Raw genomic sequence first — 12,410 nt, 5'->3', positions numbered from 1 at the left:
AATGAAAATACCAGTGTTCAACTGATCAAACTTTATGTCACAGTGTTGAAAAATTACCAAATCTTTAAAGTAATAAAATACATTAAAATTATTTTAATTATTTAAAAAAATTTACATTTGTAAAAGTTACATTTAAGTTCCAATGAAACAAAAATGCCTTAAAGCCTTTATATGAGATTATATACAGCTGATACATGGAGACATACTAGAAAGCATGGAGTACTTTCCCTCCCCCATTAATAAGAAAAATTCCAGTAACACTAGCTACACAAACAACATCCAAAAGATAAATATTTGAACAATTTTCTGTCAAAGCAGAGAAGAAAGTTATGGTACTCTTAGATTATTTTTAAGAGAATGACGAAGAAAGTAAGAGAATAACAACAGAGCTATTAGAAAACAAGTATTTATTTCAGAAACATCTTCATTTGGAAAACACTCATTAGCATACTCATAAGCTCCTGGAATTAAAAAATAAAATCAGCCACAAAGGCTCTCCAAACCTTGTGTTTCTGTAATTGTTGTCAGGTACTGGGAATGTGTTAGTAAGCCAGAACTGTAAAGTGCTTCAAGAGTTTAGCTCAATCTTTTAAAACAAAAGAAAACCCTACATTGCCTTAAATAAAAATGGTAATAGCCTTCTCAACATTATTCCAGTTTCTGTCTTTAAATCCTTCTCACCTTTTAAATAAATTTGTTAAACAATATTTTTTGTAATGTGCCATCTTAAAAAATATAGAAGAAAAAAATCAAGTAATCAAAATCTCTGGCAGTAACAGCTATTTTTATGCTACTTTTAGTGATAACTTGTTGCTTTAATTAAACATTATCATTTTCACATTAAAAATAGTGCTGCTGCTAACTCACAGATAAGCTGAGAGGGTGAATAGATACATTTGTGCAATTCAGTAAGACCCAGCAAAAAGAAACATGGATATTTATCTTACAGAGTGCTACCATCAACATAATATGGTGGCTCAAAGTAGTTACCTAAAAGATGTTATTCTCAGGCTATTAAAACCTGTTTCTAAAATTACACAGATTCCCAGCTGGATACTTTTAAAAAGCAAGCCCACACATGTTTATGCTACCCCTTACTAGCTGTCTATTTAATAATCTATTGTTTTTGTAATTCACAGGTTTAAAATGCTCCTTTGAAAGTAACCTCAGATTTCTTTAAAAGGGAAAAAAAAAGGGAAAAAGAAAAAAGGCACGTATTTATATCCATTTTTAGGCCAGTAACTACCACACACTGAAGTTAATGGGAGCTTTGCTGGGGTGATCAGACCCCCTAGCTCTTTTTAATAGCAGTTAAATGTCAAATATAAATACAACACCACAGTGAAACATATTCCTTTGACAGAATCTGGGACAAGACACTACGCAGCTGCTGTGAACAATAAAGAGCAAAACTGACATTTAATCAAAGTAAGTGTTGGTGGTTAAGAAGTTGTGTTCAACCCTGCCTTTTGTTTGTGAAAAAGTCAATATTCCAACGTGGTAACTACAGCCACAATGAAATCAGCAGCTCCTGTTACTCACAGAGAGTGGAGAGGGCCACATCCATGCAGGGAGATAGAGCTATGTGATTATCATCATCTCACAGAGGGAGATATTCCGCAGTTCAGCTGCTGAACTAAAACACCCCTCCCAGAACCTTCAAATATAGATGCCTGAAGTTAAACATGCTGGGTGAAATCCTGGCCCTAGTGAGGTCAGTGCAAAATTCAGCCATTGGTTTCGATGGACCTCATCCAGGATTTTCAATGGAAATAATTCCCTGGGAGCTGAGAATCTCCAGCAAGCCTAGAAATGATGCAATTTTTATTTATATTTCTAAACTTCTAAGCAACCATGCTCAAGAATTTTTGCCTTCAGTACTTATGCATGATAAAACCGGTCTTTCCATAAACATTACAGAAGGACCAGAGGAAGATGTATTTATATCTCAAATTGTCAGCAGCATATAGTTTCTACGAATGTTGTTTTGCTGATGTTGCTGAGCTACTTTAAAAAGTGAGTACCTTGGTGGGGTGTGTAATTTCATCACCAATGTCAAATGACTTCTAAAGATGAAACTTCTCTGATGCAAATGACTAAAAGATGCTTTGAATATGTTTGATATGATATACCAACTTTTAAGATGAGGAATTAAGTTATCTTTATTTTTCAAATCCAAGACATGCAGTCACTGAGGGAATTATTTGAACTGCCACATATGTCAGAACAGCACAACTTACCCAATACTGAGATTTTAATAGTCACATAAATAGGTAGTATGTAGACCTGCACCAAGATACATTAAAAAATAAATCACCAAAAAGGTTGTATCAAGGTCTGTTTTGAGTATTTTGTAAGGACATATGGTTGCATTAATGACGGATCTTTTAGGTACACATTACCAGACAGCCCTGTTTGTGTGGTACACATAACCAGAAAACAAAGCAGAAACTGCTCTGTACTGTCCTAAAGGTAGCAATACAGGAATGATTTTTCACGGTTCTTCAGAAGCTGGGCTTGCTTTACATCCACATGAAATGCTGTCATCACTAGGTCCAAGCCCGGAGGATGAACTGCAGAAAAGGGGAGGGGGGGGGAGAAGAAAAAAAAAAAAAATAAAAGGAGGAAATTGGTTTTCACAACACACTCAAAGCCTGAGTAACAGAGGAGAACTTTAATTATCTCCAGTCACAAAGAGAGACAGGAAATTTGGACTTTAATTAGCCATTGGAGTGCAGTTGGATATTTTTTTAGCAAGATAATTTAAACGCGAATAATTCAAGTCTGACTAAATGAAATTCACATAATCAGAATGCAGATAATTGAATTTCTACTGCATTCATTAATTCAGTGTGGAGGTGTGTGTGAAGACTTCTATGATGAGCTGTCACAGCTCAATAAAATCTCAGTCAATTAATTTTTTCATTATCTTAGTATTACATCAACAAAAAAGTGAAGCATGTGTGTGTATATGTATGGATATATAATCTCAGAAAGTAAGGATATACACAAATCACCTCTCTGAATCAGAGTCTGCATCGTTTTTTCCTTTTTTTCTCTCTTCATCTTCTATAGGAAAACGTCTGTTCAGAGAGGCGAAACTGTGAATCGCATCAGCAACAGAGTATTTGGTCTGTCCAGACACACAGGCCTCCATATCTTCTGGGCTTAGCTGAGTCTGTAAGAAGAGGTGAAGCCTGCTATCTGAGAGCAATAATGCATCTTGTAGGATCCTGGAAAAGCAAAAAAAGGAAAATGTTTATATATAGCCTCCACACAGACGCATATATATTCTAAAGTGTTTTTTCAGAACAAATTCTAAGTGATGTCCTGCTTTTAAAGTTCTCAGATGAATCCTAAATCAGTAACAGAAGGCAATGAACATATTAAAATGATTAGGTGCGTGTTACTTTCTTATTACATTATTTGGAATTTTAGGTGAGTAAAAACACGAAGCTAATAGTTAGGCACATCTGCTATTAGAATAACTTCAAGGACATTTCCTCCATTTAACCATCTGCTATTACCACATGGATCAATTAATGATTTTTAGGCAGTTGGAGGCATATACTCTTACAAAAATTTGGTCTTTTTTTTAATAGCCAAACGTTTTTAAAAATTGCAAGTCACCGATTTGTTTGGTGGAGTAAAGAAGCGTGTAGACAGACAGTGCGTAGGCAGAACAGAGTTCATACACGTGCAACATCAGGACTTTTGGAATACCTGCCAACAACTGAGCCAATGCTAAACAAAATTATTTACACTGTTACAAATATCTGTATATTTAAGCTAGAATGAAAATGCTAATATTGAACTCTGGTTTTAATTTACTTGCGAATAGTTTTCAGGGACTCTTAAATTTTATCTAATTCCAGCTATTATTTTCAAAAATCAGTTTTAAAATTTGGTTCATGTATATTTTTGATTAAGTCTCCAAATAAATTTAGCACAGTATTTACTTAAAACACATGACAGTAAACAAAATACAATACATTCCAGTAGCACAGAAAGTTGTAGGGAGACTTTTTCAAGGTCTGAAGATTGAGGATCATCATCACTATTTAAAAAAAAAAGATACACAACTTTTCTTCAACATTTCTCTAAAGAAGGAGTTCTTTACTATACAAATCCTAGAGTGATTAACAAGAAATTTCTTCAATTTGTGTGTGTCATTTTAGTCATGTAATAAAGACATCAGAGGCTACCACCATGCCAAAGAATGCTTCACAAAAAATTATTAAAGTATCTTTAAACAACTCAAAGCTACTCAGAGTCAATATTTACTTATTTATACCCATTTAGGCTACAGTTTTTTACCAAAAAAGTCATTGCTGTGCAACAGGAAACAAGAGATGACATTAATGTAAGAACTACTAAGAGCAGAAAGAAATATTGCATTTTAAAGGTACTCTGACTAAAATGAAAAGTGTAACTGATTAGCTCCTTCTCTTGAATAAGATTAATGGTGTGTTTGGACTGTAATGTTTTAAACACAAATACGTTCTGAAAACTGTTCTCTAAAGCAGCCAACATTACAATAACATCTAATAAACACACGAAAGGATTTCTGGCTTCATTCAAGCCCATAAAAATCTGTCAAATTAAAATAAGTAGTAAGAGACATCTACATGAAACCACGAGATACTTTTGTGCATGCACATTTCATTTGCCCAGGTGAACACACAATCTCAACCAAACAACTCCAGCTCTGGCACCTTCCAATGAGGAAATGTCGCCAGCGACCCTAATGATCTACCAGGTGTGGGTGAAATTGAGCCTTAGAAAGACCAGATTTTGCTGAAGTTCAAAATAAGCACACTTTCATACATAGAGAAAGCCTTTTTAGTCCAATCCGAATTCTTGCAATTTTGAGAGCAAACAGACATCTGTAAAATCCATGTGTGCAATGTATTAACTTTTTTGTAGTCTAAAATCCAGCAAAGGCTGTGTAAAAAAGATTCGAAACAGAATTTACAGGTCCACGCACCTTGACAGCAACAGCTTCATGATTACAGTTTGAAAACCCATCATTCAGCAGCCACTAAAAGAGGACTTCAGCCTTGACTCTTGATAAACCCACATTCCAAACAAAGACAAACATTGCAACAAAAAGTAGAGGTATCATTCCAGACAATAAATCCACTTTTATAGTTTATGCAATCGGAAGAGTAAATATGCTCCTTCTACTTCTCTTCAAAAGAAAAAATGAAAGAAAAACAATGTGCTGGAGGGAGTTTCCTGTAGAGTAACTACCACAGTTACTGTTTTTCCCAGGCACAGTGAGGGGATGCACATTTCTGCAATTCTAACATTTGCGTGCCTAATGCCAAGTAACGCAGCAAAAAGCCAAGTCATTAAATTCTGTGAATGGCATTTAGTTTCACAGATTTTCCTCTCGCTGTACCATCAAAAGTTTCCTGCCAACCAGTGAAAACAAGAGTAACTAACTGTTCATGAGATTACACTACACTTACAGCTCTGTTGCTGTTTGAAATGTATTTTATTTTCTTTACAGAATAACGGGTAATCTTTAAAATTGATTTTAGATGGTTTGAGGCATTACACCAGAGAAGTAATGAGCACTAATGTCAATGATATTGGACACAAATTCATTTTAGCTTTATTTCATGTCCAGTACAATTCTGCTAAGCCTTGAACTGCTAAAGCACTGTTATTAACTCGGCAGTAACCTAACACATGGAACAGCAAACAAAAGTGATAAGAGTACAGACTGATCAGGACCTCAAGGCTACTGTCCTTTTTCTGCAGCTATAATTCAATTTCCAATTTTACTTTACATTGGACTCATTATTTCACAGTAATTTTCTTTTCTGCTTCATAGTGCCATCTGGAGGTGAAGAGAGGGAAGAAAAAGCAAGGCACAGCAATGGAAAGATGTTCATGAAGCTAATCACACCCAACTCATATACTCATATATGTAGATACATGTGTGTGTTCACTATGTGTTCACATTGAGACCAAACACTCAATGCATTTTACAAGTCATTTAAAACCATCCTGAAAGCAAATACACAAAGACCTTTTACCTGGTTCTACCCTTGAAGAATTTGTTTCCTCTTAATTAAAAACTGACCGCTGCTTTTCCCGCCTCCTCTGAACCAACAGGTTAGACTGCTTTATAATGGCATGCTTCAAGCAATCAGAATGAACAACAGATTCTGCACTGCCCATAAGTATTAAGCTTTCTTGTTCAAAATGTTCTTTTTTCAAGGGAATTTGTCACCAGATGGTACTAGTAATAGCATTAAGTGCTGGTATAGCAGTTGGTCCCTGGCGCTTTTGCTGTCCTGGGGGCTCACTGTGTGAAGGGCTGTACATTTAAAAAGTAGTCTTGGCTACAAGGACTTAAAAAATGAAAATGACAAACCACTACCTAACAAATTAAAAAGGCAAGAGGAAGGGAGGAGCATCCCAACATTAACACTCGGATGTGTCTGCGGAGGCTGGACGCGTGCGCAGTCTCGACACACGTGGCAGCGCTCCCAGTGCTTCTCCAACACTTTCACTGCAGCCAGTGCCAGGCAGGGCTGTGCTCAAAGTGATGTAAATCAGCACTCGCCGCTGCTGCGCTACTGGAGGAGTCACGGCTCACCGTAATAATTCCTATAAACTGAGGGAGCACGTTTAAGAGAACAACAGACCTCCTATGCACGCCTGCGAGAAGAACGAAAGGCTACACCCTGCAAGTCTTGATCCCATCAGCAGTCATTACTTGTCAGAGATTTCACTCCTCTCGGCCAGATTGCTCACATGCATAATGACTACTTATGTGATTAAGGGGGCTGCAGGATAAGGCTCTATGCTAGAATTAGAGATAATAAAATAATTTTTTTATTCACGGCCTTGTGAATCTTTGTTTGTAAGCTTTCAGTAGATGCTTGTGATCTCTAGACCTTCAAAAAAGCAAGACTGAAAAACATCACTTCAGAAGCAGAAGAAATAATCTCGTATTTGAGGAAATGCTGGATACTATATGAAGAATATTTCTCTTTTCCTGTGTTATGGCAAAAATATTTACAAAAGAAAAAACATGTGGTTTTTCTTATCTGGACAAGATCCAAAATCTGGTTTTCTTCAACATGATTTTATTAGGTATATTATACACTGTTCTGCTGGAGAAAAACAACATATGGCTGAACAGCACAGCTTAATCCTAACTAAAGATTTCCTGTATCTACTGTAACCTAATACAATGACAGATGCACACTTGAATGTGTGTGGAAGGTTAACACTCCGATTTTGTTTTCGACAGATTTACTCTGCCCATTTACATCAGATCACGGAGAGCAAGGGAAAATCCCAAGGAGCTGACAGACGGGATGACAGCCTGTGCTGTGGTGCCCTCTACTGAGCATCCAGCCCCTCAGCCCCAGCCCACACCAAACAAAGCCCCAGTTTCCTCTTTTAAAAAGCTGACTGTGTTTCCTCCTTCACTTTTTATAAGGGAGGAAATGTTACTGATATCAAGCAACTGTGAAGCAACTGTTGGGTATGTGATAATGCGTGCGGTTACGAGAAGATCAGGCCACATGTGCCTGCTACACATTATTCCCTCACCAGATAGGAAATAGCAGCAAGGCTCCACTGTAGAGAGACAACTTGCCCAAGGTGGTTCCATCTGCCCCACAACCACCAGTGCTCCTGCCTGAGCCCCTGGAAGGGGCAAGCTGGCATCCATCCCTTTTGGAGCCAGTCTCCCGCTTTCCACATCCCTGAGACAGCACCCAGTGGAGACACCTCCAGAGGAGACCTCTGACCCTGCACCAGCTGCAGCCTGTGGGACTGCAGTGGAAAAGGCAAAGAGGTGGAAGGAAAAGGGCAAAACACCCGACACCTTCAGAAAATGGCTCTGCCTTAGGCGGGTGAATTTTGAGTGGCCTTCTCACTGCAGCTCTAAGCAAGCCCAGTGCATGGCCCTCTGCAGCAGCACTACTCTGGATGCCCTCTGCTCCCTGTGGATCCAAGCATTTCATTTCTCAAAACTCTCAGTCTCTTCCACCCCATCATAAACTGGATGTCTGAAAATTAATTGAAGAGTAATCCTTCTCCCTAAATCACATTTTTTGAATATAGTCGGGATCCGACTATATTCAATAAAAAAAAGGTCATCAATTGAACTCAACTTCATTCAAAATGGCTTTGTTAATTAGCTTTCTCATGAGCAAACCCAGCTGATCTTCTGTGAGGGTAATCTAAATCCCAAAGTTAGACCTGCACAGCTACAAAGGGATGAAAGCAAAGAGGATCTTCCAGAAGCTAAAATTTTAAGATGATAGTGTTTTAATTTTGGCCTCTAGTTTAAGAATAAACTTCTCCTGTGAATTTACAGGCATCCTTAAAGGACAAGTATACTTAGCAGGAAAAACACATAATTTTCCTTATTCTTACAAAGTAATTCATAATTGAAAAGGGGCTAGCTGACTTCCGTTAATGCAAATGGCCTCTTGAAATATTAAATTATGCCTAGACAAGAAGTGAGCTTTATAGCTCTTCATCACTCAGAGATAATAACCTGTAAGATAAGTACATCTTACCCTGCATTTGTGCAGTAAAACCAAATCAAAATGGGACACCTGTTCCCAGATTTCACCAAAGTCTAGTGCTTAACTTCCCAGCTGTTGGCCTAATTCTTACGCTACTGTGCTCAGCATGGAGAGGCTTCACAAAGGCTCTAAGTACACACTGTGCCCTGTGCTAACTCACCCTGGAGCGGGAAGTGAGGAAGGACAACAGCACTCTGTAGCCATCCAGCAATCCATACTGCACGTACAGGCAATATGGAAGCGTTCCCAGGGCCAGGAGCTGAGCACTAGTGACCCTCCAGCTGCTCAGTCCTTGCTCCTCAGACACGTGGCTCCTGCACAGGCAATCTGGTCATATAGCACAAGGCACAAACCTGGTCATACAGGCACAAGGCACAAACCAAGACTTTGAAAGATCTAAACCTCTTTTCACAGATGTTTCAGATCCTGATAACACCTGAGATTCCTGCATCACGGGCAGGCATTTAAAAATGTTACCTGTGAACCTCTCCTGAGACAGGTTCACAGAGGTTCAAATCCCTTTTCTTCCCACTGCCACAAAGAAACACCAGTAGGATTGTGAGCCTGTGCACAGTGACTGCTGTCCTTGCTGGGGTGAATGGAGCTCTCAGCTTAGCAGTTTTGAGTTAGGGAACCACCCTTCTAATGTATCAGCAATGTCCTGCTTCACCTGGCATTGCCACCCCACAGAACATGCAGGATCCAGACCCAGAGCTTCAGTAAAGTCAAGTATGTGTATTATACACAATATCCATTGTATATAATGTATATCCATGTATATTGTACTGAGATATATATGCATATGCATACTGTACATATAGAACATACAAACACACAGAATATATGTGTGTATTTTACATACATATGTATATCATACCTACATATTACATGTAAGCATATATATACATATTTTACACTAACTCTCGTATGAAAGTTCCACAAATTCACAAATTTAATTTCAGAAAAACAATCATAACCTTTGGTTCGGGGTCATAAAATGGGGGAGGGAGGGGAAAAGCATCATGGCAGCGTGGCTGAGCCAACAGGAAGATGCCTTCTGTGAGCAGCAGCAGCACAGCGGGGCCAGCCAGCAGAGGGCAACGGTACAATAAGGTGCCAGGCCACTGCATCTCAACACAACCTCTGAAAATTCCTTCCAATTGCTCCCCAGGGCTGGAAAAAGCTGACACTTTCCCTGCACTCAAGTTCAAACATTTAAATCATTACCTTACAATTGAGTTGCCTCTTTTCCCACTCCTGCACTAACAGCAGCACCATGAAATGCTCCACATGCTGTCATTTTCTGCTGTCAGTACTCATTTAAGCTACAGTCATCCACAAAATTGGAGCATGAGGATGTCTTTTAAAATAATCTACCTTTCTGGTTTGTCTTTTCAAATGCAGACAGCAGCTGTAAACATTTCTGATGCTGATATATCTTGTTACCAGACTGGTCTCTTTACGATTTTAAAATTACAGTATATTTTGAAATGCACTACTCCATGGGGCAGCACAGATAAGACAGAACTGCTCAGACCCAGGAACCTGAGCTACCACACTCGTCATATTATCATTGACATACTTCTACGAGCACAGCTCTTCCATTTCGCTGCTTTTCTCTACTGAGGTGTAAAAATACCCTCTAATCCTTTTCTGCTTTCTCTGCACTGTCTCACATGCCTTCAGCCAGTATTTACTGGCTGACCTTTTGGCCACAGATCCTATATAACTGCACACAGAATATTATTCCTGCAGCAGTTAGCTGTCCCTGCCTTCAGCTGCTAAGCCTAACAAATATACCTCGGGACCAATGATTTGTTGTCTGTTATGGAGGCTTATAATACACTGACTGGAAAGAAGATGAATAGTCTCTACTTGCAGCCTTTCACCACGCCCTCACCCCGAGCAGCAGCTAAAGGCAGCCAGCAGAGGTACACACAGCTCCTGCCCCAGCAGCTGTGAGCAGCCTGCTCTCACACCAGCAGTGCCAGAGCACGACAAGAACAGCAGAGAAAAAGCAGAGAATTGCACCAACAGGGGCTCAGCCACTGCAGAAGGTGAAGTGGTCACAGCAGTGGGAATGAGGCATGCAGTACTGAAACTCATACACTACTCCACTGTAATGCAGGCCAGGGTCTAGCCACACCTGATGAATGATTTTATACAGATGGCAGCTACACTGAAAATTGTCACAGTTGCTAGAGCTTGCTTATGTTAGTGGGACTGGTAAACAGTCATTTGCATTATAGGAAATCTCCGTGTTAGGAGATCTCACCAGAGAATTTTCCCAGGCTCACAGGGGTTCAGCCCACAAAGATACTGATTTTCCAAGAACATAATGGGAGGAGGGCTTTCTTCTTCCTACAAAAATATCCAGCTCCTTACTGAAAGCTACAAATAGACATCACAGTGAAAGAACTCCCAAACTCAGTAGGTAATTGCAAAGTGACTTAAATGTAAGCCTATTATCTGTAATCAGTGCATTGAAACACAATGGAAAAGCCCCAGCTGAAGTCTCCTTATAACCAATAGAGCTGAAGTCACGTGTACAAATCATGACAGTGCAAGTAATAAAATATAACTCAATGTGCAGCATGTACAGATGACCACACGGTGGCTCTCAAGTACCAGAGATGAGCTATTTTAAACTAGAAATTGATGACCTCATAGACATTCCAACACCTCTGGATAGGCTGTACTCACTTTTCCAGGAATTCCTGCAGACCCTGACGGCGATGGTCCACATGATTAGGGTTGTTCATATTGAAAAAGGGTGTTTTGGATGGCAGTTCAGGTAGCTGTCTTTATAAACAGGAAAAAAATACACAGTTAAAACCAAATGTGAAACAGCAGGGGAAAATGCAGTAAGCAAATGCCAACCCCAAGCATGTGAGAATCATGAGTTATGTTCCAGAAGCTCTAGAAATCTATTTGGGAACATAAGGCTGAGAAATGGAAGGGCTTTTTACACATATCAGAGGGGAAAATAAGTTAATCTGATTTTTCTGGTCCAGTTGTTAAGCCTGCATCCATGTCTGGGGCTGGGTTTCTTATGGTGCTTGCACGACATAAGCACATCGAAGAAGAACAAAGAGGAGGTACAAACATCTACATTAAATTGTTATTTCTGCTACCTGTGCATAGCAAAAGAAAATACAGAACAAGTCTCCTTACAAATTAGAGGGGGGCTCACCAAAAAAAGGTTGTAAGTACAAGCCATATTCTTCTGGGTTTAAAGCACATAAAATGCATTTTACACAATAAACATGTGCTAATAAGAAACACAGGATACTTTCCAGATCTGATTTCTGCAGTTCTCGAGTTAAGGTGAAACAATCCTTCCCTCCACGACTGACAGATTAATAAATAGCCATCTATAAAGTTGCTCACATAAGCACTGCATTGCTCTGAAGCCTCTGCCGGAGCCAAACAAATTCTCGATAGCGTCGTCTAACACAGGATGTTTTCCTTGTAAAGCATATACTGTTTGTCTGTTGGGAAATAAAAAACATTTACTTTGCAAATCAGCTTAAGCTAAAGTGCAGGCATGACATTAACAATGCATCCAAGATGTTATACTAATGCTCAAGACACCAATGGAAAGCTTGATATTAATTCAGTTTATGTTAAGGACTGTGCTTTACCTCAGACAGGACTGGTGACAGTTCCTCACGCTTCTCAGGGAAATACTTTTCATTGCTTTCTTTTCAAAAGCAAGAGATTTGGATTACAGTACAGCTTATAGTAACAGGAAAAATAGACCTCAGAAAAAGGTTTCAGTAGATAATGTCAACCTTTGCAGGGGAAAAAGATCTTTAGCTATTCTAGTTACAACCCTGCAAACAG

The 12,410-nt window shown here is 39.1% G+C and overlaps 1 protein-coding gene across 7 annotated transcripts in view; it reads right to left on the bottom strand.

Moving 5' to 3' along the window:
* Positions 1-390: 390 nt before the first annotated feature.
* SNX10 (sorting nexin 10) overlaps positions 391-12,410 on the bottom strand; it is a 29,696-nt gene continuing 17,676 nt past the window's right edge. For 3 of the 7 annotated variants that reach the window (XM_066318942.1, XM_066318934.1, XM_066318952.1), the window contains 4 exons: positions 11,955-12,055; positions 11,268-11,366; positions 3,018-3,233; positions 391-2,573 (listed from right to left, as the gene is read on the bottom strand). In XM_066318942.1, the coding sequence (XP_066175039.1) occupies positions 2,495-2,573; positions 3,018-3,233; positions 11,268-11,366; positions 11,955-12,055 (495 nt within the window). In that variant the 3' untranslated portion in view covers positions 391-2,494. Of the gene's footprint in view, positions 2,574-3,017; positions 3,234-11,267; positions 11,367-11,856; positions 12,056-12,208; positions 12,390-12,410 lie in introns of those variants that run through there. The other 4 variants (XM_066318970.1, XM_066318977.1, XM_066318984.1 and 1 more) reach the window with 4 other exon arrangements.

Source organism: Sylvia atricapilla, chromosome 1 (genome assembly GCF_009819655.1).
Source record: "Sylvia atricapilla isolate bSylAtr1 chromosome 1, bSylAtr1.pri, whole genome shotgun sequence".
NCBI lineage: Eukaryota > Metazoa > Chordata > Aves > Passeriformes > Sylviidae > Sylvia > Sylvia atricapilla.
This window is presented reverse-complemented; position numbering and strand designations above follow the sequence as displayed.